General features: G+C 38.0%; 1 protein-coding gene across 2 annotated transcripts; it reads right to left on the minus strand.

The window, feature by feature from the left end:
• Positions 1–1,030: 1,030 nt before the first annotated feature.
• On the minus strand, positions 1,031–26,399 carry Taf1a (TATA box binding protein (TBP)-associated factor, RNA polymerase I, A, 48kDa). Of its 2 annotated transcripts, XM_013015401.1 has the most exons (11): positions 26,317–26,399; positions 24,504–24,639; positions 21,353–21,522; positions 20,272–20,385; positions 16,806–17,004; positions 11,619–11,749; positions 10,195–10,353; positions 7,480–7,546; positions 6,698–6,821; positions 4,045–4,199; positions 1,031–1,244 (listed from the first exon to the last, which is right to left on the minus strand). In XM_013015401.1, exons 2-11 carry the CDS (start codon positions 24,625–24,627, stop codon positions 1,132–1,134), a joined length of 1,356 nt encoding a protein of 451 aa, XP_012870855.1. In that variant the 5' UTR covers positions 24,628–24,639; positions 26,317–26,399; the 3' UTR covers positions 1,031–1,131. The 2 variants fall into 2 exon arrangements, with proteins under 2 accessions (XP_012870855.1, XP_012870857.1); XM_013015403.1 differs by lacking the exons at positions 24,504–24,639; positions 26,317–26,399 and having other exon boundaries at positions 20,272–20,338; positions 21,353–21,440.
• Between the last annotated feature and the right edge of the window lie 234 nt (positions 26,400–26,633).

Consider the following 26,633-nt stretch of genomic DNA (forward strand, 5'->3'; position numbering starts at 1 on the left):
GTGTGAAAGACTTAAGTGCTAATCTCTGTTCTAATCTTAGTGGCCATTTATGATGAAGAAAGCTTTGGGGAATTTGCCAAATCGTAATTTTCCTTACAGGATTTACATTCATGCTATTCTTAGTTACTTTCAATGGTCTATGGATCCAGACCAACTCTAAAGCCACTGCTCTTATTTACTCTATATTCTCTTTGCACCACAACTCCAGCTATTAGTTCTGGTGCAACTGGCCATAGGGTTCCTGACATGGGGAGGAGGAACAGAATGAGCCAAGACACCTGTAATGAATGTCTCACCTACTCAACATCTCCTGCACAGTTTTTTTCTTCATCTCTCATTAGGTCCACATTTGGTAACAATGTATCACACATTATGCTATATCCTGAGAATTCAGTGACAGGCCCTTTGTGTATGAGGATATAGCCTCAAATAGGAAGCCAGACCCAAAGCCAGTGGCATGTGTTTTAAAAAATAATTATCACATTACGTGCTGTAACTTTAGTTGTGATGTACTAACCCTGTCACCCTACAAGAGTACCACAGGAATCCCCTGGGCCTCCAAAGTTCTGACAGGGTTCTTCCTTTGTTTTCCTCTAGAATGGAACTGGTGCCCCCAGTAACCTATAGATTAGAAAACATATTTGTTCAAATTTGGATTTTACTCTGCTTACCCAAGAGTAAGGCCTAATAAACTTGCCAAGACACTGCTTTAGCATTGTGCCTTGTGGTGCTAAATCTAACATAGGCCAATTAGAATCTAAAAGAAGAATACAAATTTGTTTTACAGCAACACAAAATTTTATTACAGAACACTAAAAAGACAATCAGAAAATAATTATTTCTATAGAGTTACATTCTCTAACAAACTTTGTCCTTTGAAGAATCATTCCTTTAAAAAAAGCTACCTGTAACATTACCAAATATATGTGTGTGTGTGTGTATATATATATATATATATATATATATATATATATATCAAAGAGCAATCAGCTGTAACTAATAAAAAAGGAAATATAAAAATACAAAAATACAAAAATAATTATTTATACTCATATAAACAATATCCAAACAGCAAATAAATACATTCAATATCCACCTACACTTAGCTCCGACTATGAAATAAATGTAGTATCAGATGCTCAGATTCACAATACTGTATTTTTTCACCGATTTCTTCATTTGCTTAATTTTCTTCCTTAACACTTGATGATCTTGTTTTAAAATATACCGAAAATATCTACAACCTAAAAAAAAAAGCAAATTAATACTCAATAAATACTTAAGTGATAAATTAATACTTAAAATTTTAAAGAATATGTCTTCATCTCAAAACTTATGCTTCAACTTTGGCATACTGATTATGAAATAGACTTATTTATATTGTCTATAACACAATAGCATAGGCCTTAGCATTTTCTAAGAGCTGTCACCAATAAAATGTATTATTTCCTACATGTTTCTGATCCATCATAATTAAAGCATATACTTTAGCTTGTATCCTACTCCTCCCCTAATATGTTGATATGCCTTATACATACATAAGTATATATACAGTATATACCTTATGCTATATTATAGACTATAAAATGTATACATATACATTCATATATGAGCCTCTCTAAAGGCAAATTAGCTTCCACCTCAATGTTAGCTTGTAACTCAGTCACAATGACATCTATCACAATGTTCCTGGTTCTAGGGTTTTACTAGTAATTTATGGGGTTTTGATTATTTTTTAGACAGTCTTACTATGTTGCCCAGATTAGCTTTGAATATTGCTAAAGCGATATTCCACCTCAGCCTCCTGAATAGGAAGGAGTTACATACTAATTCATATTTCTAAACATATCACTTTAGTTATAACAAAGAATTTCATCATATCCACATTTCAGCTTACACTTGCATAGAAAGCTGGAAAGAATGTCACTCCTACCTTAACAAAAAAGAAAAGCTAAGCAGGGTGCCAGTGACTTATATCTATAATCCTAGCTACTCAAGAGGCTGAGATCTGAGGATCATGGTTCAAAGGCAGCCTAGGCAGGAAAGTCCGTGAGACTCTTATCTCTAATGAGCCACCAACAAACTCTAAGTGGAGCTATGGCTCAAAAGCTCAAGAACAGTGATAGACCCTGAGATCAAACCCCAGGACTGGCACAAAAAAAAAAAAAAAAAATAAAAAAAAAATAAAAAATTAAAAAAATTTTAAAACACAATATAGAGAGAGAAAAAAAGAAAAAGATATCTCCGAGAAAAAAAAGACACCGTGTTTCACACAAAAAACAAAAACAGACAACACACCCCCCGAAAAGAAAAAAAAAAAAAGACAACAACAAAAAGAAAATGCACATCATAGGATAAAAAAAAATAGACAAAAAAAAAAAAAAAACAAAACCCAAAAAAGCGATACACACCACACAAAAACACCGACACAAAAAAAGAGATACCCATATTCAAAAACAAGAGATCTCTCTCATATACCCAGAAAACAGTATAAAAGAGACACACACGACACGGAGAAGAGAGGGACACGGGATATAAAAAAAAACCACAAGAAAAAATAGAAAAAAAACAGTACAAAACGCACACCACACACAAAAAGCCCAAAAAGCAAAACCGCGACACAAAAATATGACAAAAGAGAGACACAAAAAGAAAAAAAAGAGCAAAAACACAGACACCCAAAAATATGCACAACACCAGAAAAAACAGAAAAAAACAAAACAAAAAACACAGCTCTCCCCAGACACATTCCACAAAACACTCATATGTGAAAACCCCTCTCGCACAAAAAAAAAACATTATAAAAATCAGAAAAAATATCAAAAATATACGCAAAACAAAAACCAAAAAAAAAAAAAACACAACAATATAAAAAAAAATCTCTAGAACACACCAAAAATCCCAGAAAAACATGTCTCAAAACTATATCCACATCTCAAAACATATTGTGGCAAAACTATACCACAACACGCCACACTGTCACATACACAGGCACAGAAAAAAGGTACACGCGCAAAACACCTCGACACCACAGGGAAAAGAAAAAGAAAAAAGTTATAAAAAAAAAAAAAAAACTCCCCTCTCCTCTTTAGAGGACACTTTGAGATACGAAAACAAAAAATATTTTCTCTCCACAAAAGAAAAAATGCCCCCCCCATAGAAAAAAAAAAAAACAAAACACACAGATAAAAAAAAAGAGAGAGCACAAAAAAAAACACTTGTGGTGGTGGTGGTGGTGGGGCACATAGAGCGCTAAAACACAGCCCCGGCGCTATACCCCAGAGCTCTTCTCCAAAACGAGAACACTCCCACACTGACACATCTCCTCGGGTTTGAGAGGGGAAAAGAAGAGAAAAGACTCACAAGAACACTCCCCCCCCCGCGCGCGCTGAAAACAGAGACCCACAGATCACACCCCCCAGAGGCGAGAAAAATAGGGGTGAGAACACGCACACAGAGAAAAAAAAAAATTGTCCCCTTAAAATACAAAAAACATCACAAAAACCTCTACACAGAACACCAAAAAAACACATATAATAATAATAATAATATAGAGAAAAAACACTGCACATCAAAAACACCAAAAAAAACACACACACAGAACAAAAAAAAAAAACAAAAAAAAAAAAGAAAAAACACTGTCCACAATGCATAGGAGCCTCCACATGCACATCACCTGGGCCCAACTCAAGATTCATTCTTCCATTCACCAATTATTTCTCAAGCACATAGAAGCTTTAGGCACTATATTTGATAACCTCTAAATAAATCAATTATACTGTGGAATTTCAACATTCGCCAAAAGCCATGTTAATTTTTTTTTTTTCCCAGTCCTGGAGCTTGCTCATGGCCTGGGCACTGTCCTTGAGCTTGAGCTTCTTTTTGCTCAAGGCTAGCACTCTACCACTAGAGCCACAGTGCCACTTCTGGCTTTTTCTGTTATATGGTACTGAGGAATTAAACCCAGGGCTTCAGGCATGCTAGGCAAGCACTCTACCACTAAGCTACATTCCCAGCCCTAATTTTTTTTAAATGTAAATGTACCTTTTCCTAACAATATCCCAGCCACAAAAGCTTTCTCACAAGCCAAATCTGTGTCTTCTTTCCAATCACATTTTGCCCAAAAGTAGCTGAAGTGAAAGGTTGGCCACCAGGTTTTCCTGGAGTTCCATTGTTCTTGAACCCATGTAGGATGATTTCTGGGAAAGAGAAATATCAAAAAGGGAAGGTCAATGATGCAATGATGGGGACAAATCTGTAGAGTCAGAATTAGAATCTGTGAAGAGTCTGGAAAGATGACAAGGAAGATGTTTCCATACGAACTTCTGAGTACACACATGGCTTGGCACATGACTGGCAGTAGCATGAAGGCAAATCCTTTTGTGTTCTCTTTAATCTCCAGATCCTATTTCAATTCATTAACAGTGTAAAATTCTGGATTCAAAGCTCAGATCATTCATTTACCAACTGTTTAATCCTAAGTAAATTGCTTAATATTTCTGAATCTAAGTTTCCTTGTGGATAAAAATGGTACTGGTTCAAGTAGCACCACATGCTTCACATAAAGCTCCTTACAGTGTCTGATACACAGTAAATGATTTTTAAAAAAGTTAGCAGTCACAATTACTTAATTACATATTATATAATTACTTTAGAAAGTCCCTAGTGGCTCATGTCTGTAATTCCAGCTATTCAGGAGGCTGATATCTAAGGATCATGGTTCAAAACCAGCCCAGACAAGAAAGTCAGTGAAACTCTTATCTTCAACAAGCTTCCAAAAAGTAAGAAGTAGAACTGGTGGCTCAAGTGGCAGAGTGCTAGCCTTGAACAAAAAGGCTCAGAGACAATGCTCAGGCCCTGAGTTCAAGCCCAAGGACCAGCAAACCTCTGTCTCCCCCTCCCCCACGCCCCACTCCGCCCCAGGAAGAGTTACTTTAGAACCTTCCATAAAGTTATATACACTACTGAGAATTGCAATACAAATTCAGATACCATTTTCATACAAATGCTTGAGTACATGATTATGATAGCTGCACTGAGGCAAGCTAAATGTTGATCAATACCTTGATTAAATGCTTATTTAGCACCTACATGCTCTCTGTGGTAAAACTTCTAGAGACTAGAAAAATGCACAGTATATTTCCTGGCTATCAAGAACCCTATGGTCAAATACAAGAAAGATTACGTGTAAAGAACAATGATAAATATTATTATATAAAATTTAAGCTCAAGAAGTGGGCTAGAGTTCAATCACACTAGCTAAGTTACTTTTAATACAAAGAAGGAAGAAAATATAAACTCTATTTACTAGAAAATTAGTTTTTTTCCTCTCCACTAAAGGTCTTTTTTTTTTCTTTAAAGAAAAGGAAAAAAGAGAATCTAAAGTGTAGTCGGTGGTGAAACAGTATGTTAGAATTGGAAAGTGGTTAACAATAAATGTACCAACATATCACAATGCTATGTTTCCCTCCTCCCAAATTCACATGTGAAACCTACAGGCCATTATGATGATACAAGGAGGTAAGGAAATGGGAAACTCTAGAATGTGAGCTTAGTCATGAACTAGATTAGTTCTGTCAGGAAAAGCCCCAGAGCATTCATTGCCTTGCTCTCTTCCACACATCAAGAAGGCACTCAATATGAACCAGGAAGATGGCCCTCATCAGGCACCAAATATGCTAGCACCTTCACCTTGGACTTTGTACTTCTCAGCCCCTAGAATTTTTAAGAATAAATTTGTTCTCCACTTGCATGTTTTCTTATAAACTCTCAAACAGAGTAAGACATACAAATACAAATAGAGTAAGACATGTTTATAAAAACATTTTATAATCAGCATGTACTATTTCCAGCATCTAGTCAGTTCTGAAGTTTGACACAACCAATTAAAATGGACAAAATATATAACTAAAACTTAACATTGTGATATTCTTTCTTCTCATATAAAAAATAAAAACCACCTCCTTGGGGTTGGGAAGGTGGCTCAGCGGTAGTGTTTGCCTCACATGCATGAGGCCCTGGGTTCAACTCCTCGGCACCACATCAACAGAAAAAGCTGGAAGTGGTGCTGTGGCTCAAGTGGTAGAGCACTAGCCTTGAGCTGAAAAGCTGAGGAACAAGAATTTTTTTTTAAAGCAAAAAAAAAAAATTAAAAATTGAAAGATATTGCAGGATGCCAGCAACTTACACCTATAATCCTAGATACATGGAAGGCTGAGAAATCTGAGGGAGGCTTGTGGATGGAGCCTAGCCAAGACAGAAAAGTTCACTAGACCCCTTCCGAACCCATTGTTGGAAGCAGTAGTGCATACCTGTCACTCTAAGCTACTTGGAAGGCTGAGATTGGGAAGATCATGGAGCCATGCCAGCTTGGGCAGAAAGATTCCCAAGACTCCATCTAAGTGGAGAGAAGCTAGATGAGAAGGCACCCGCGTGTCACCCAACAATGACAGAAAGCCTGGAATAAGCAGATTCCTGTCCAGGTGGACACCTGGGTAAGACCCAAGACCTTTTCTCAAAAATAACCAGTGAAAAGCAGAGCTAGGAGCATGGTTCAATGATAGCAAGTGTGTAGCTCTGAATTCAAACCCTAGTACCATAAATTAAACAAGAAAAAAAAACAAGTGAAAGACATTAGCTAAAACATCCATTAGTATTATTTACAATGTTCTGGTAATGAATGTTATTTCTTACTTACTGTATTAATATTTGTTTCAGATATTTTGCCAAATATTTCCAAGCAGTTATGTTCTTTGTGCATCCAGCAAAATCCAAAAGCCCAAATAACACTTCCAAACCCAGTTTACGGTGTTCTTCTTTTTCTGCAATATTGGTAAGCCCAAGTTTACACACATTACTGAATTAGTGCACAAAGCTAAAAAAGATATAAAGTTGATCAAGTATTACTGAATCACAAGCTTCTGTCTGATTAAATGTTTAAAACAATTTACTACACTCATTCTTCTGTGATGAATCAGAAGAATTCATGCTAATGAGAACAAGACTGTAAGTCTGATCCAAATACACTCTTCTACTTATATACTAAGAACCTGCCCTATTTAGGCATTTTTGTCATATTCTCTTCTCTTAAGGAAAGGGATTTGCATAGTTTTGGTACTAATTACCTTAGCAAGTTGACTTCCTTCTAGTAAGTATGTACTTTTCTATACCTAGCTGAAGCTCTACAGGAATTAAAATGAAGTGAATTATATAAATGGAAGCCATTTCTCTTTTGCTACCCATTGCCCAATGTTCTATCAGAGCAGACAAACTTTTTCTGTAAAGGGAGAGTCAGAAAACGCTTAGTGGGGCATGTAGCCTGTGCACAATTCTGCCATTGAAGGGCAAAACCTAAAGGAATGGGATCCTGTTGTGCTTAATTACAAAACTGGGGATGGGGGGAGTGGCCCTTCCATCACTGCTTACTAATTTCCTAGTATATAGAATATCTACATAAAGATATATTAAAAAATTATTTACCTGATTTTCTAAGTAATACATGGAATTCTAACATCAGCTGATGAGATGGAACAATCTCATATAAAATCTAGAAGAAACAACAACTGGTAATTTACACATAATACTGACATTTCTCAAATTTCAGCTCAGTTTCAAATAAAATTTAAGGGGGTGTGTACGTAAGTGTATTATTTAGCATGCAACTCAGATTGGTATTAACTCAGTCTTCCTGCTTCTGTCTTCTAAGTGCAGTGAAAAATAAAGTCAGGGATACTGGGGAAGATAAATGAAGACTTTTCATTTTCATCTTATACATATTTCTGCTTAACATACTTAAAAACTTAAAATATTTTATTTTTGCCCACCAGAAAATCTTAATTATCTGAGATAGGCAAATGATTCTTATTCTAAGAATAAAATATTTTATTTATTCTTTTTTTTTTTTTGGTTCCGGTCGTGGGGCCTGAACTCTGGGCCTGGGCACTGTCCCTTAGCTCTTCAGCTCAAGGCTAGCACTCTACCACTTGAGCCACAACTTTTTCCTTTTTTCTTATGTGGGGCTGAGGAATCGAACCCAGGGCCTCGAGCATGCAAGGCAAGCGCTCTACCACTGAGCCTCCTTCCCAGCCTATTTTATTTATTCTAAGAATAAAACCCATCAAAATGAGAAATGTCTGCTCTTCAAAAGACACTATTAAGAAAAAAGGGGTTGGAGTATAGTTTATTAGCACACATGCTTAGCATACTCAAGGCTTGAGTTCAATCATCCCCAACACCTGTAACATAAAAAAGAAACAAAAAAAAAGAGAAGCAATCCTCTGTGGGGAAAAATTCCCAATCCATGGAATTTTATTCAGAGTATACAAATTCTTTTAAATGGGGAAGATAATACTGCTAAAAAAAAAAATTAAAGATAAAATATCTGGATACTACAAAAAAGAAAAGAGAAGTGGAGGACACAAGAATGGCCAAGACATATTAAAAAATAGTCAACATTAGCCTTTAGATAAATGCAAATAAAAGCTATGATTAGATCTATTCTAATGCTGACACTGTAATGGTTGCAAGCCAAACACTCAATATTAAATGTTGGCACAGATGGGGAAATTGAAGTTTTACACATAGATGGTAGGAGTGTCAATAGTACAGTCATTTCAGAAATAGCTGAGTAGTTTCCTAAGAAGTTAAATATGTTTTCCTTATCCAGCAATTCCACTCTTACTTTCCTAGTGAAAAATGAAACTACATGTGAACACTAAGACTTACACATGTATCGTCTTAGTAGCATTATACACAATAGTGAAAAAGTAAAAATAAGTGCTGGAGAGATACGTCAGTGTTACAGGTTTTGTCTAGCATGCACAAAGCCCTGGGTTTGCTCCATAGAAGTCCATCAAGAAATGGATATATAGTTGTGCTGGTAGCTTTAGTATGGCCTTGTTTGTGATCATTTGGGTAAATGCCCAGAAATGGGATTGCTGGGTCATAGGGAAGCTCTATGTGTAGTCTTTTGGAGAACCTCCATACTTCTTTCCAGAGTGGTTGAATAAGTTTATATTCCCACCAATAGTGCAGCAGGGTTCCCTTTTGGCCACATCCCCTCCAGCATCTGTTGTTATTAGATTTCTTGATTATAGCTGTTCTAACTGGGGTAGAACCAACCCAGATGCCCCTCAGTAGATGAGTGGATCAAGAAAATGTGGGCGATATATATATATATAATGGAATTTTATGCTTCCATCAGAAAGAATGACACTGCCCCAATTTGTTAGGAAATGGAAACACTTAGAAAAAAATCATACTAAGTGAAGTAAGCCAGACCTAAATAAAGATCCCATGGGTTCTCTCATTTGCAATAATTAGAATATGCCTAGGATAATTTTATCAGATGAGTAGAAAATCTCAAAAGCTATGTTCATATGACCATATAAGATGATGCTAAGCAAAACAAGCCCCAAGATATGGACACAAGAGGTGTTTTTCTTTGTTGTTGTTGTTTTTAATGTACTATGTGATTGTTTTGTTTCCTTTGTATGTTCTTCCTACTATGGTATATCCTCCTGTTGTCACTGTACTTGATTTTGGTACCTTGCATCTTGTATATATATTTGTCTAATTTGGGGAGGGGAAGGAAGAGGAAGGGGAATAACGGAACGTTGAAAGAAGGACACAGGATGACCCACTGCAACAATGATACCCACAAGACACTATATTGGAAATGAACTTTACAACTTTGGTGGGGGAGGGGGGAGTAAAGGAGGGGGGGGGGGGAAGAGATAGTGGGAGAACAACAAAGGAGGGAATAACAATCCCTTGCTCAACAAGAAATGTCCTCATTACCTCACTCATGTAACTGTAACCGCTCTGTACAGCAGCTTTACAATAAAATAAAATGTTTTTAAAAACCAACCAAAAAATGTATACATAAAAACTCAGCTATAATAAGTTACGAATATACATGCAGCAGCATGGGAGAAATTAGAAAACATTATTCTGAACAAGACAAACCATACCATAAAAAGCAAAAACTGTTCAAATACTGGAATAAAAATTCTATACCTAATGGTATATTGAAAATGAACTATACAATTTGCAGGTGGGAGAGGGAAAAATTGATAGAGTGAGTGAGGGAAGGGGTGACAATGTCCAAAAGGAAATGTACTCTTTACCTGACTTATTTTAACTGTACCCTCTGTACATCATCTTTACAATAACAAATTTTTAAAAATTCTATACCTTAAGCACGCTTAGAAGTTTTGCTTTTGGTGCCTTCTCTCGCTTTAGAAAGTTGTATAAGTAGATGTGAGCATTGGGATTTGATGGAAACTTTGCATCATAGGCATAATTGGTGAGAACCTTTCTGGCTCCATCATGATCACCATAGAATTCCAGCATCTAAAAAAAGTAAATTCATGATGTCTTAGCTGATTCTTTCAGATGTCTCTAAAAAGGTAAGATACAACTTTACCACTAGAAAGCAACAATAACTACAACAAAGCATCACAAAATGAACAAATAGTAACTGTTTAAGGAATAACAGTTATTATTCTTTGTTTTCACTGTCATTGTTACAACTTGTAAACAGACAAGATCACTTAAGATAGAGATCTAGGCCAGGCACCTGTGGCTCATGCCTGTAATCCTAACTACTCAGGAGGCTAAGATCTGAGGATCACAGTTCAAAGCCAGCCCAGGCAGGAAAGTCCATGAGACTCTAATCTCCAATAAACCACTCAGAAAACTGGAATTGGAAGCAGTGGCTCTGAGCGCTAGCCTTGAGCTGAAGAGCTGAGGAACAGCGTTTAGGCCCAGAGTTCAAGCCCCATGACTGACCAAAAAAAAAAAGAGGTCTGTGGACTCCCATTTAAAATTGGTATTTTGTTGCTAAAACTTTAAAAACCATTCCTACCAGAAACAAGTCCTCAGGCTGAACTTGGAGGATCATAGTTCGAAGCCAGCCCAGGCAAGAAAGTCCTTAAGACTCTTATCTCCAATTAACCACCAGAAAACCAGAAGTGGTGCTGTGGTTCAAAGTATTAGAGCACTAGCAATACTAATGATTATGAATAAGATGTACTTCAGTGTCCTACCACAAAAAAAATGTGCCTGGCAATTACATGTGCTATAAATTCTGCTCCCATCCTTACACAGGAATTCAGAGTAGGATATAGTTTTGGAGACTATCTTCATAAAGTACTTATAAATTCTTAAAAGAGCAAATATATTCCTACAGAACAGTGCCAAGCTTTCTGTCTCCTTTTACAATGACATGATAGGACACCTTATAAACTTTCTGAAAGCTACTAATCATCTCATACATTGTGATCCATATAACCAATATGCAGATTTTTCCATTTCCCTATTACACCCCACCCAATCTTCCTACTTTTCTTTTAAGTTCAATAAGAATAACAAGAATTGACATATACAATCACATGCTATTTCTATTGTAGGTATTTGATGTGAAAGGTTACCCAGTGATAAAAATAAACAAAAATAACTTTGATAGCACATTAATAAAGAACAAAAAAAGAAACATCCCATTTTTCTTTTTTAAAAAACTATCTTCTTCCTTAGTTTCCATCTGAACATGGCGCAAGCTATCTTTGCACAGGCTTAATACAAAATAAAACTAACAATTTTCTGAAAAGTCGACTTACCTCTACATAACTCTTCACAAAAGGGTCCCAAACTCCTGGAATTTTAATCAATGCACCAATATGTGTAGATGTCTTCCAGCTCTGGTTAAGTATATTTCGGGATTTTGTGCTGTAAGCATAATCATTCTTATCTGTCCAAAGATAAATGATTTTCATTTTTTTTTTATTTTTTGTGCTGGTCATGGGGCTTGAACTCGGGGTCTGAGTGCTGTCCCTGAGCTCTTCATCTCAAGGCTAGCACTCTACCACTTAAGCCACAGCGCCACTTCCGGCCTTTTCTGCTTATGTGGTGCTACCAAAAAGCTGTAAGTGGGAGCTGTGGCTCATGTGGGAGAGCTTAGAGCAAAGGCAGCTTAGGAGCAACACCCAGGCCCTGAATTCAAGCCCCAGGGCATGCACAAAAAGAAAAACAGAAAACAAAAATTTGACAAAAGGTATCTATGAAACACTCACAGCTAACATTGAACTTAATCATGAAAGATTATATAGTTTCCCCCTAAAGGAACAAGACAAGGATGTTTTCTCTGACCACATCTATTCATTATGCTGAAGGTTTTACTCAGGGCGAAATAACAGAAAAGATGACCAAATTAAAAAGAAAGTAAATTTTATCTCTTTTTGTAGATAATATGATCATGTACATAGACACTCTGAAAACTTATTAGAACTAAAAAATGAGATTGTCAAGGATAGAGGGTACCAGATAAATACACAAAAATCAATTGTATGCAATACACTTGCAAGAGACAATAAGAAAATAACACTGTGAAAAGAAAGCCATGTACAAAAGCAACAAAAACAATACTTAGATATTATCTTTAATACTTAAGAATCATCTGTATATCTATAATCAATTATCTATATTTACCTGTAACTCTAATCAAAACCTCAGAAGATCTTTACATGAAAACCCAAGATCCTGAAAATAGTATATCTATATCCAGATAGAGAGAGAGAGAAAGAGAGAGAGACAGACAGACAGACACATATAATTGTTACAAACAAGGGGCTGGTAGCTCACGCCTTGTAATACTAGCTACTCAAGAGGCTGAGATCTGAGGACTGCAGTTCAAAGCCAGCCCAGACAGAAAAGTCCATGACAATTTTATATCCAATTAAACACCCCCAAAAAAATCCAGAAGTAGAGCTGTGGCTAAAGTGGTAGAGCACTAGCCTTAGCTCAAGGACAGTGGCTATACCCTGAGTTCAAGCTCCATGACCAAAAAAACAAAAAACACCCAAAAAACTGTTACAATACTTCTGACTAGATTTTATAAAGAACTCTTACAATTCAATCATTAAAAGACAAATAATTTGCTGGTGTGATGGTATATGATTATAACATTACCTACTTGGGAGGCAGAGATCAAGAGGATCTGTTTGAGGCCAGCTTGAACAAAAAGTTAACAAGACCACTCCATATCAACTAGAAAGCTGGGTGTGCTAGTATGAGCCTCTGATCCCAACGATAAGAGTGGAACAGGTAGCAGGATTGCAGTCCAAGGCCAACCAGGACAAAAGCATAAGACCCTATAATAATAATTAATAACAGTAACTAAAGCAACACAAATGGGTGGGGATGTGGTTCAAGGGGTAGAGTACTTGCCTAGCAAACTTGGAAGCCCTGAGTTCAAATCTCAGTATGCCAGGGAAAAAAAAGGTATTCAATTAAAATTCAAACAGAAGATCCAAACATAAATTTTTCCAAAGAAGACATATAAATGGCACACAAGGACATGAAAAAATGCTCCACAAAATGATAAGACTGCTAGCCTTGAGTTCAGGGATAATATCAAGGCCCCAGAGGCAAGCCCTAAAACTACCACAAACAACAAGAATAATTAACAGATTAACACCAGGAAGTAAACCTGAAAATACCAGAGCAGTTAGCCCCCTCCTGCCATCTAACTTTAGATATTGTTATAAGAATAGGAGACAGAAAAGGACTATCTGACTTTTCACAAATGGGAAAAGTTAGCTGCTGGTGGCTCATGCCTGTAAGCCTAGCTACTCAGGAAGCTGAGATCTGAGAATCAGGGTTCAAAGACAGCCCAGGCAGGAAAGGTCCTTAAGACTGTTGTCTCCGATTAATCACCAGAAAACCAGAGGTAGAACTGTGGCTCACAGAGGCAGAGTGCTAGTCTTGAGCAAAAAGAGCTCTCATGGACAGCAACCAGGCCTTGAGTTCAAGCCCCATGACCAATAAAAAACAAAAAACAAAAACAAACAAAGAGGTTAATTTCAAAAAGCATTATTTATAATACTACAAACGATATATTCTAAATAGCCATCAATAGTACAGGAATAAATTTGTGTGAATGTCATACAATGAAATGTCTTACAACTACAAAAATGAATAAACCATACCTACATTTAACAATGTATGTCTTAAAAATCAATGGTAAACAAAATGTGTAAGGTCCAAATGAATGCACAAAGTATGAATCCAAATATAAAAAACTTGGCTTGGGCTGGGAAGGTAGCTCAGTGGTAGAGCGCTTACCTTGCATGCATGAGGCTCTAGGTTCGATTCCTCAGCACCACATAAGCAGAAAAAAAAAAAAAGCCGGAAGTGGCTCTGTGGCTCAAGTGGTAGAGTGCTAGCCTTGAGCTGAAGAGCTGAGGGACAGCGCCCAGGCCCAGAGTTCAGGCCCCACGACCGGACCCAAAAACAACAACAACAACAAAAAAAAAAACTTGGCTTGTAAAATGGAGGAGACAAACATAGTGGAGGGGGTTAACTTGCTCAATGTGCACTGTTTGCATGTATGGAAATACTGCAATGAAACATCCTATTATAAATAAAACTAAAAACTGATATAACCCCAAATTAAAACATTAAAAAATATATTACAGAAAAAAAGTATAAAAACTCAGATATAACCAGGCACTGGTAGCTCACACCTGTAATCTTAGCTACTCAGGAGGCTGAGATCTGAGGATCACAGTTCAGAGCCAGCCTGGGCAGGAAAGTCCGTGAGACTCTTATCTCCAATTAACCACCAGAAAACTGGGTACAATTCCTCAGTACCACATAAATGGAAAAAGCCAGAAGTGGTGCTGTGGCTCAAGTGGTAAAGAGCTAGCCTTGTACTCAAGCTCATAAACAGTGCCCAGGGCCTGAGTTCAAGCCCCAGGACTGGCAAAAACCAAAAACAACAACAATAAAAATTCAGACACATACTAACGTTATTTATCAGGAACACATGGATTTTCAATCTATTTTAACTAGTTTTGTTGCTATCTTTAATAAAGGAAAGAAACTGTTTTCATACATTATTGAAAAAATTTCAGATACAGACAAAACAAAACTACAAATGTATACAAAAAGGAGAAGTATAAAGAAAAACAAGGAAGGGATTATCATAAAAGTCCATAGGTTACTATGGACTTATTACTTATTAACAAGGCTTATGAAAGCTAGACATCTATTCTCCCATAGAACTTGGGTGTCAGGGACCCTGCCTTCTGGCATTGGCCAGAACAGAAAATTCTTAGTAGCTATTTTAAGGGGAACAGATCATATGGGGAATAAAACCTTGAGCTGTTAGAAATTATCTTAGGAGCTACAGGAATCGCTGTACTTTTCCTTTCTTTGTATAGTTTTCCTCCAGGTTCTTTGGGATAAACCCTTTCTTCTTTACATCTTCATCCAATTTTATCCTCATACATACTCGTAGGTAAGGACTACTTCTGTATTATTCATATTTAACAAGTAGTATTTCTGAGGACCAATTTATTTCCTTTCTTCTTTAAGTCTTCCCTTTCCTTGCTTCCCAATACACTAGAGAATTGCTTTATTTATGTTAATCTTGTGAGTATCTTGCTGGCTCCATATCTGAAATGTTCTTTGCCCTTTAAGACTCACTGGCCTTTGCCTAACAACTCCTGGTAATACCTCAGGCAGTCAGTGGCAGGTTTACCTTTAACTCTTGCCTTTTATTCTGGACATTTTCAGGTGTACTTTATGCTACCTTCTCATTAAGCAATCTTTTGATGTTACTTCTGTACCTTCTATTTTCTTTGCCATAATTTCTGATAAAATTTCTCATTTTAAAAAATGGCTTATGATGGGGCTGGTAAGGTGGCTCAGTGATAGAGTGTTTGCCTTGCATGCATGAGGCCCTGGGTTCAATTCCTCAGCACCACATAAGAAAAAAAAAAGCCAGAAGTGGCGCTGTGGCTCAAGTGGTAGAGTGCTAGCCTTGAGCTGAAGAACTGAGGGACAGCGCCCAGGCCCAGAGTTCAGGCCCCACGACCGGACCCAAAACAAAAAAAAAATGGCTTATGAAGCACCAGGTGTGGTTTGTGGCTGCACTCCCCACATTCGGGAGGCTGAGGTGAGGGGATCATGAGTTTGAGGCCAGTTTGAACAATGTATTGAGGCTTCATCTCAAAAAGCCAAAGTGACCCAAACAAAACAGATATATGGGTATTAATTGACGAGGTGAATAAATACTTCTGTACTTTTCTGTAGTTTGTATTTTTTTCTATAGCAATGATAGATGCAGACTGGATCACATATGTAGCTTTCTAAATGATCTTTAATGAGAAAAACTTAGGATTAGATCTACATAGCCAAACTCATGAGATCTTCACATGGGAGCATGTAACTGTTCGCTATAATATCTAATGTCACTAGGATTACTAGATGATTCTTAAGACTCCTTCTAAGAGAAATTTGTTTCCTTTTTTGTTGGTCATGTAGCTTGAACTCAGGGCCTGGGCACTGTCCCTGAGCTCTTTTACTCAAGGCTAATACTCTACCATTTTTAGCCACAGTACCACTTCCAGTTTTCTGGTGGTTAACTAGAGATCAGAGTCTCAAGGACTTTCCTTCCCAGGCTGGCTTTGAACTGAAATCCTCAGATCTCAGCCTCCTGAGTAGCTAGGATTACAGGTGTGAGCCACTGGCACCAAGCTAAAAGTTTATTTTTTACAAAAACAGTAATTATATACTTTAAAAAAAAGTTTATTCAGCTGGGAATGTGGCTTCGTGGTAAACTGCTTAGCATGCATGAAGCCTTGGGTTTGATTACTCAGTACCACATAAGTGGTGCTGTGGCTCAAGTGGTAGGGTGCTAGCCTTGAGCAAAAAGCAGCCCAGGAACAGTGCCCAAGCCCTGGGTTCAAGCCCCAGGACTGGCAAAAAAAAAAAAAAAAAACAGTTTATTAATATTCACTCACCAAGCTTTGACAATTCCATCTTCTTTTTAGACCAAGTATAGTATTGCAAAAGCCCTTTGTAGGCCTGAACAAGGTTCATTATTATTTCCTGGGAAGCTGACTTTTCACCGTATCTCCATGTTTCTGCCTGACTTAGATTTCTGTTTGCATCTTCAAGCATTCCATGATGTAGAAGGTACAATGCATGTTGTAAGGAGATCTGCACCAATTTAAAAAAAGCCAATTGTCACATAAGTCACTAAATAAACATTAGTCAAAAAGCTCAGCAAATATATAACATATGCAAAGCTGAGTCTTGGTAGGATACAAAGGACATGATACTGCCCCTATCATCAACATGAAACTAGTAATGCTATGTAAATGAGAGCTAAGTTATATAGACTCACAAACAGAAGATAAAGTGATATAAGGGGTGGGAGGACAGGTTGGGAACAGCCTTAAGATCAAGTGTTCTGGTTCAACTAAGCTCAGGAAAACATCTTGAGGAGTGTTGAAGAGTAATGAAAAGTATATCCCTGATACATTCAATTAAAATAAAAAAAGAAGGAACATTTCAAGAATTGAGGACACTAAAGAGAAATGCAATTACAATCATGGGAAATACAACTAAAGCATAGGCAGATCAAAAAGTTCAAGACCTTCCTCTCAAACTCTTGCAATGATTTCTCAACTGGTCCCTCCATTTTTGCCCCCCACAATCAATCTTCCATGTGGCTACCAAAGAAATTACCTCATTTGGCAAAACCCTGTACAGGAGTCTCCCACTACCTACAGGATCAAATTCAAGCTCCTTAGGTACAGAACACAGGGCCAGGTTTATTTTCCCTGATTTCTACCTAAGTGATTTTTAAAGTAACAAAAGCATTGAATGCAAGGCTATCAAATTATTACCCCTTGATATACCAGGCTACCCTTTCCTCTAGTTTTCCTAGAGAAACAGCAATGGTGTTCTTCATAGTAATAGTAACCAAAAATGTTTTACTGCTTGTCCTAGTTACTGGTCTCAGACTCTGGAGTGAGAAATGAGGTTCCTCCATTTACTTTTCACTCATTGCATGCCTGGGCCACCAGAGGATAAGTCTGTAAGGAAACACCTAGCACCTAAATACACATTCAGAAAAATTTTCCTAAAGTTACAAGTAACAGGTAAAAGTAATTCTAAACTGAAAAACGTCTGTTTACAAAATTAAAAAAGATGTGAAACAGTGTAACCACTATGGCAAAGAGTTTAATATATCCTAAAAGCCTTAAGCAGAATTTGGGGTGTAGAATGCATGAACGACTTAGCAATTCTTCTCCTAGGTATATACCAAAGAAACTGAACACCGAGACACAAATGGATACTTGTATACCAATGCCCACTGAAACATGATTCAAAAGCCAAAACACGAAAATAATTCAGCAGCAGATAATAGATACTGAACATGTAAATACACAGCTATACAAAGACATAGAGTTCTGATACATGCCAGATAAGGGTTCTGATATATGCCACAACATAAATAAAGCTTAAAAACATACTAAGTGAAAGAAACAGACATAAATGGACACATGGATATTGTGATGTATATATCATCACAATAAAAATTGAGTACAGATGGGAGAGGGAAACTGGGAGAGAGCAAGAGAAGGGGAGACATTGTCCAAAAAGAAATAGACTCATTACCTGACTTATGCAACTGTAACCCCTCTTTACATCACCTTTATAGTAATTTTTTTTTTTTACTTGAGGAACAGAGAAAGTAGAAACAAAGCCAGAGAGTACTTCAGGCTTTGCAGGCTATGTGGTATCATCACAATTACTTAACTCCACCACTGTCATTCACTCAAAACCAGCTACTGACAAAATGGAGACCAATGAATGTGGCTATATTACAATAAAATGTTATAATCATGCAACATTAAAAACAATTTATACAAGGGTTGGGATTGGGGGGGAGGGGGGAGGCTGGGAAGGGATGTGAAGGGTAAACCAAAGGAGGAGGCTGCAATGCTTGGTAAGAAATATACGCATTATCCTGCCCATGTAATTGTAACCCCTCTGTACAAATAAAAAATAAATAAATTTTTTTAAAAAAAACAATTTATACAACATAATTAAACAAATGTTCTTTTAGTTAAAAATATACCACAGAAAGTAAGATCTAATATTTGGGAATGTCTCAATTATCTTGGGTAAGACTTTTTTTTTTCTTTTTTCTTTTGGCCAGTCCTGGGGCTTGAACTCAGGGCCTGGGCACTGTCCCTTAACTTCTTTTGCTCAAGACTAGCACTTGACCACTTGAGCAACAGTGCCACTTCCAGCTTTTTCTGTTTATGCAGTACTAAGGAATCAAACCCAGGGCTTCATGCAAGCACTACCACTAAGCCACATTCCCAGCCCAGTAAAACTATTCCTAAAAGACATATAAATTTGGACAGAAGGTTCCACACAAGCATGAGGAGAACCAAGACATTTTCTTTCTGAAGGACTCATTTGAACAGCCAGACAAGACAAATGTGTTTGCTCAGCTTCCTTTCTTCCAGTCAGTTTTTTGCCAGTGTATTTTGGTAATGAAGTGTTTGTAGACTTTTCTGCATAGACCAACTTCAAACTGTGATGTTCTGGATCTCAGCCTCCTAAACAACTAGGATTTTATTTTCAATTAGAAAAGTTACAAGCCAACAAATGAAGATTCTCACAATACTGCTCACTTTTTTTTCATATAAAGAGAAAATTTCCTTATTAAAAGTAACAATTAGGAAATGCTCAGTTATTATTTAGCTTATTATTTTGAAGTTCATTCTGCATATTTTCAAAAACTTCATTTTATTTATTTAATATACTTTATTGTTATTGCAGAGGTGAGGTATAGAGGGGCTACAGTCAGGTAATGAGTAGAATTCTTTTTGAGCCATGTTTCCCCTTCCCTCACTCTCTCCCAGTTCTTCTCTCCAGACTCTACCTACAAAATATATTGTACATTTTCCACATAGTGTCTAGTGAGTACCCCTGTTGTTCAACTTTTGTTCCATCTTTTCTATGCCCCTCTCTTACCGTCCCAAAGACAAATGTACTAAAACAAACAAGACAAAAGGCAAAGACAACAAAAACAGCAACAACAAAAATCTTGTTTCCTTTTCTCGGAGTTCATTTTGTAAAATATTATTTTATATGATCACGTGCACATATTATCATATAAAATATTGAGGCTTTGACAAAACTGCTTTCAGTTTCTCTTATTTGTCTGGAATCTTATTCATTTTTCATTATTGTCTACCTTACCACTCACATAAACAATTTTTTTAAAAAGCTAGGCACTGTGGCATATGCCAGAAAACCCAGCCCTAGGAAGGCCTCAGGAGTTCAAGGATAGCCTGGGCTACATAGTGAGATCCTATCACAAAAAACAAAAAAATGAAATTCAAAACCAAACCAAAAGTAAATGCTGTGCATTTAAGTTTGCCCACAGAGCTACATACTCACCTTTAGATAATTCAAGACACCAATGTTTTTCATCCGGTCAGCAAAGGTATTGAAAGTCTCCACATTGCTTTTGGGATGATAAAATAGAATTTCACTTCCAAGCTTCCAAATAATCTGTCAAAGCACAAATTACTACCAAAATATAAAGATTTTGCCTTATACAATTTCTGCCTGTAATTTTTTTTTCTGATTACAACATGTAAAAACAACCTAGAATTCCCTTTTCAGTATACTGAAAGATACTTTTCAATATACTGAAAGTATCTTATTCCACTTTACCCAGTAAAGTTAGTACTACATATTAGGTGATAGACTTTTCACTCATTTAAATTACTAGGAAAGTATAACAGTACTATTATTAATTTCATAGGCTAAATAAGCAGTTAAGATATTAATATATTACATGTTTCATATATTTAGCTGTACTTTAAATGAGAATTTTATGTATTTAGTACATATTAAACATATTTAATAATATTTAATATACTTTAAATATACAAATTTACTAGCATAGGAAGAGTAAGTCAGAATAGGTTCTGCTGCAGTCAGCAGTTAACCTTGTATTCAGATTTTTGTTTCACCCCATTAGATATAATGTTTGCTATGTTAGTAAAAGCTATCTGAGATAGTTTAAGTGAAATTATCTATGGATAAATTGTCTTTTCTGAGCAAGTTTAACTGTACATGCTAGGTATTTTTTCACCCCTGCCCTCTGAAATGGACTTTCTGTTTGGACTTGTAGACAGTTAACAAGAACCAATGATTAAGTTGGCATACATTATGGAAAAAGATATGGAGTTGAGGAGTACTGTCCAAACACAGAGATAAGGGAGTAAGAAATATACATCACCACTGTAAAATAAGATAGAATTCAGAGACCTTGCTGAACAGGTGCTCACAGGAGGGTGGCCAAAGTGATAGCCAAAGACAGACCCTTCCCAGGAAAGGTAATAGATAAGGCAAAGCACCCAGGTAGGCACTCCTGCCCTATCCTAGTAAGAGAAAAGCCAATGAGGCTGGAGAAGAAAAGCCAGAAACACTCAGGAATCTGCTTTTCTTCCAGCAAACTCACACTATTTACCTCAGGTGCAGCCTGTCTTTTGTGGCTGTCTAAATCTTCCAAGATCTGCAAATAACTGTGCATGAACTCTGCAGCTCGCTGCCACTGGTGCTTCAGCAGAGCTTCTTGGATAAAACTTAAACAAGCACTTGTTGTCTGAGCAAAATCCTTCTTCTTTTTCCCTCCAGTCACTATGAAGATAAAAGAGCCTTTTACCAACCATGACTCCTATCAAGCTATTCAAAAAAGCTTACTTCTGCTAAGTACAAGTTTTAATATGGAGAACAGTAGGTATTACTTGACCTAGCCCATCGCCAGTATCAAAGCTAGTCTCATTTCAAACAATCTCTGCCATACTATATTATTTTTAGTGAATAAAAGATATCCAAGTTGGTACGGTGGTACAACCCTGTACACTGGAAGGCTGAGACAGGAGTATCACGAGTTTGAGACCAGATTGAGCTATAAAGTGAGAAGCTGTCTCAAAAACCAAGTAAGAGGTAGGTATAAATTTATTTTGATTCAATCACCATTTTCTCTCCCCACTAAGATACTTGGGGGAAATCTTTCAAAGAGGTTCTCTAAAGAATAAGCCCCACTACTCAGGAGGCTAAGATCTGGGGATCATGGTTCAAAGCCAGCCCGGGTAAGAAAGTCGATCAGACTCTTCTCTCCAATAAACTACTCAGAAAATGCCGGAAGTGGCATTACGGCTCAAGTAGTAGAGTGCTAGCCTTGAGCACAAAGAAGCTCAGAGATAGCACCCAGGCCCTGAGTTCAAGGCCCCAGAACTTGCAATAATAATGATGATGATGATGATGAATAAGACTCAATATTTTAGATATTTTAGGTGGGTATAAAAAAATCCTCAAGGTCATCCTAGGCAAGCCTGGCCTAGGTTACCTAACACTGTTTTGAAAACTTCAGGCCAGCTTCCATTTTTTTAAGGACCAAATTCTCAGTAACTCAGTGGCTGACATATTAACTGCATGTAAAATTAAAACAGTTATAGACATCAGCATTTTATCTCTATAAAATATGGACAATGCTCACATTAAGGCAGGTATTAGGGCTTATTTACAGCTCTATTATGTGAGTGAGGGGCTCCACTGTTATCTTCTCTTCTTTCTACCACAACCACCAGGTCCTGGGCTCAGACTTCCAGCTATGTATCCTTATGCTAGGCACCAATAGGTACCCTTCAAAGATACTTTTAAACACCCTGAAGGTTTTCTACTTTCTACATACTGCTTCCTAAAATTTGTCTTCTAGAGAATTGTGCCTATAGCCAAAACTTTATAACTGAAATCTACATATTGTCTACATGTACAAAGACAACAAGTGTTGAAAGATTCTAAAATCTTCGTTTGCAATTGATTTTCAATTCGTTGCTCATCAAAACTGCAGAAATACCTAATTTTTTTTTGGGGGGGGGGTCCAGTTGTGGGGCCTGAACTCTGGGCCTGGGCGCTGTCCCTCAGCTCTTCAGCTCAAGGCTAGCGCTCTACCACTTGAGCCACAGCGCCACTTCCGGCTTTTTTCTTTTTGCGTATGTGGTGCTGAAGAATCGAACCCAGGGCCTCAGGCATGCAAGGCAAGTGCTCTACCACTGAGCCACCTTCCCATCCCCTAATCATTTTAAAATAGATCATTATGTAACTTTTCCCACAAATTAGGAGTCAAAGACCTAAAACACTTCCATCTAATTCCTCATTCCTAAGGTAATGCACTTCAGAATTTACATCTCTTAAAACAGAATTTAAGAGCTTACATGGTAATTTGTTAAGCATGCGCAAGTTCCTGAGCTCAAACCCCAGTACCTCCTCCAAAGAAAATCCAAAAACGATGCTAAATCTTTTCTCATTCTAGAAGTATATTAACAGTCCAGGTAAGCCAGCCATAGTGCCAGATGTGTATAATCCCAGCACCCAGAAGGATGAGGCAGGAGGATCCCAAGTTCAAGACCAGCCTGGGCTACCTGGTGAAACTTTGTCTTGTTATCATCGTAGCTGCTCAGGAAGCTAAGATCTGAGGACTGTGATTCAAAGCCAGCCCAGGCAGGAAAATCCATGAGACTCTTATCTCCAATTAACCACCAGAAAATCAAAAGTGGCACTGTGGCTCAAGCTTTGAGTTGAATAGCTCAGGGATAGTGCCCATGCCCAGAGTTCAAGCCCCATGACAGACAAAAAAAAAAAAAAAAAGTAATATATAATAGTCATTACAAAAAAGTGATACAAGGTTCTCCACTCCTGGCTTGGGCTTGCTAGGCAAGTATTCTACCACTTGAACCAGATTTCTTGCTTTTCTGTCCTTAAGTTACTTTTCAGATAGGGTCTTGTGATTTATTTTGCACAGGCCAGCTTCAGACTGAGATCTTCCTACCTATACCTCCCACATAGCTGGGATTAAAGGTGGGTACTATCGTACTCAACTTACCTGTTGAGTAGGGTTTTGCTAACTTTTGCCTGGGCTGGCCTCAAACCATGATCCTCCTGATCTCTAGTCTCCCAAGTAGACAGTATTACTGTGCCCAGCTAAAATTTACATAAAATTTTCTTTGACTTTGGTCACCTGTGTAGACTTATTAGATATAACCATGGATCAACTTAGAAGAAATTTTAGTATTTAAAACTTATAGGATGCTTCATTGGTGTGGTAAGCCATGCCTGTCATATCAACGACTTGGGAGGCAGACATATAAGAACTGTGGTTTGAGGCCAACCAGGACAAAAAAAGTTAACCAGCTATTTAGATTTCACTATATGTCTTTCTAAAGTAATATAATTTCATTTTAAAATTCTACCAAATGCTAAAAACTGTACATGGCACTTTAAAACTGTATAAGAAAGCACACAATTTGGGGTAAAAATGAACTAGAAGATATATAAGCAAATAAGACACTAGAGATGAAACATGCTCAGTAAACACTGCCAAAATATACATGGATCCACTATAGTGCTGGCTGTTTTATTTCTGATATTAATTCAAAGCCAAAGGTTTCAGAAAAAAAAATCAACTTCTTACGATTTCATTTTTACTGACAACCTAAAAAGAAAGACTCACTGAACATTACTATTTTGAAAAAAAAAGCAGCATGGGTCATTCACTTTGTATCCATGTTGAATCTTACCATTTCCTTGCATTAAAATGGTTCTATTGTTTCACTTACCTACAGTTTCTAATTTGTTTTGAAGCCAAGGAAAATGCATTCCTGCACTAGAGACAACTGAAGTTTCCATCTCGTCATCATCTTCTGTTGCAGGCCTTGTCAATTCTTCACTGCAATCACTCATATCTGCTCCAAACTGAGATCATAGGTTCCTTTTTACCACATTTTAAACCATAGGCTTCTGAGTTGTCCAGAAAAAGTGACCTTTTCATCTAAGACATATCATGTGACCAGCAAAATCATTGTGCCTGACAGCTTTTTAAAAAAAATTTTGTGGGGCTTGAACTCAGAGTCTGGGCGCTATCCCTGAGATTCTTTGTGCTCAAAGTTAGTGCTCTACCTCTGGGCCACAGCTCCACTTCCCACTTTTCCTGAGTAGTTTATTAGAGATAAAGAGTCTCATGGACTTTCCTGCCCAGGCTGGCTTCAAACCACCACCCTCAGATCTGAGCCTCCTGAGTAGCTAGGATTATAGGGGTGAGCCAGACAGCCAGCCTTACAACATTTTTAAATTTAAAAAATGAATTTAAGGTCAGCAACAGCCAAAATCATTCACCCATTTTTATTTTTATTCACCCATTTTTAAAGGCAACTAACTAATACAAACACAAAGCTAAGTAAAAACCCTTAATTAAAAAGCAAAAGCCTCAGAAGAGGGGCCGGGCCTGTAATTCTAGCTATTAAGGAGGCTGAAACCTGAGAGAGTTTTGAAAACAGGCAGGAAAGCCTGTGAGACTATTATTTCCAATTATCCACCAAAAAGCTGGAAATGGAGCTCAAGTTGGTAGTAACTGCTTTGAGTGAAAAAACTAAGGGACAGTGCCCAAGACCTGAGTTCAAGACCCAGTACCAACACATACACACACACACACACAAATACACACACACAGAGTGCCCAAGACCTGAGTTCAAGACCCAGTACCAGCACACACACACACACCATACCTCAAATATAGAGAAATAGCAAATTGTATAACAAGAATAATCAGAATAGTAGTAGCTGCTACTATTTATTAGACCCTTCCTATAAAGCTGGTGTACTGATTAGCTAATTTAATCATCACATCAATCCTGAGGTAAGAACTATTGTTTTCATTGATGCTAATGTTGAAAAAAAAAACAGACTTAAAGGATGTCAAGTTTTCGAAGGTCTCTCTCTCTCTCTCTCACACACACACACACACACACACACACACACAAAGGTGAGGACAAGAGTGGAGGGACAGCGAGAGCACCACCTTACAGGCTTGACCAGAATAAAGCGGAATGACTGTCGGTGGGAAAGGAACCCGCCAAGCCCACCCTGAGTGTAAGCGCCGAATCCACCCTCCAGATGGCTCAGCGTCCCTCACCCCGGGACTCCCCTCTCCCCACAATAAATCGAGTGACACTTCAGATTCTCCTCGATTCCTTCCCCATGTTCCGCCTTGCTGCAGAGCTGCGAGCAGGACCCCAGTTCGGAGCCGTCTCCAAACTGCCTGGATGCGCTCCTCAGCTTTCTTAGTTTTAGCCCCAACTTCTGCCGGGCTAACACCTCTCCAGATCGAATTTGGTGGCTAAACCAGTGCGTCTGAGGAGTCGTAAGCCTCACACACAAAACCTTTCCTTCCTGAATCCCCAGGCCCAGCCGGTCGGCTTTGTCTCCCGCGGTTGCCAGGGTAACCACGCTTCGCCACCACGCTTGGCCGTTTGGGGAACCCCGAGGTTTTAGCACCGTGGGAGAAAGTATCTGCGGGCAAACACGGTGGCTCGTACACACCTCTTCTGGGTCCTCTGTAATCTCAGCGATCAGGAACGGACGCGCGGCACTTACCTTCCTAACACCCGGGGTAGCGCCAAGCCCCGACGACGTCTCCCGCCTCCGGAACAGCGTGTAGGAACTCCCGCCGGAAGTAGGGTCCGCAAACTTTGGCTTCGCCGGAAGTGGAGTGCTCTATTTAGCGTTCTCTGTGGGCATGCGCACAGCCTGCCGTGGGCGTTCTAGCGGCGCGCAGACGTAGCCCCGCCAATAGCGCCGCGTGAACACTCCAGCCCGGAAGTGATCGTGATGTGGTGACTTCTACCTCCTTTGCGTTGGTTTCTGTCTTGGATTTCCACCCTTCTCAGTGGAACACTTCCATTGCAAATGGA

Source organism: Dipodomys ordii, unplaced genomic scaffold (assembly GCF_000151885.1).
Source record: "Dipodomys ordii isolate 6190 unplaced genomic scaffold, Dord_2.0 Scaffold26, whole genome shotgun sequence".
Classification (NCBI taxonomy): domain Eukaryota; kingdom Metazoa; phylum Chordata; class Mammalia; order Rodentia; family Heteromyidae; genus Dipodomys; species Dipodomys ordii.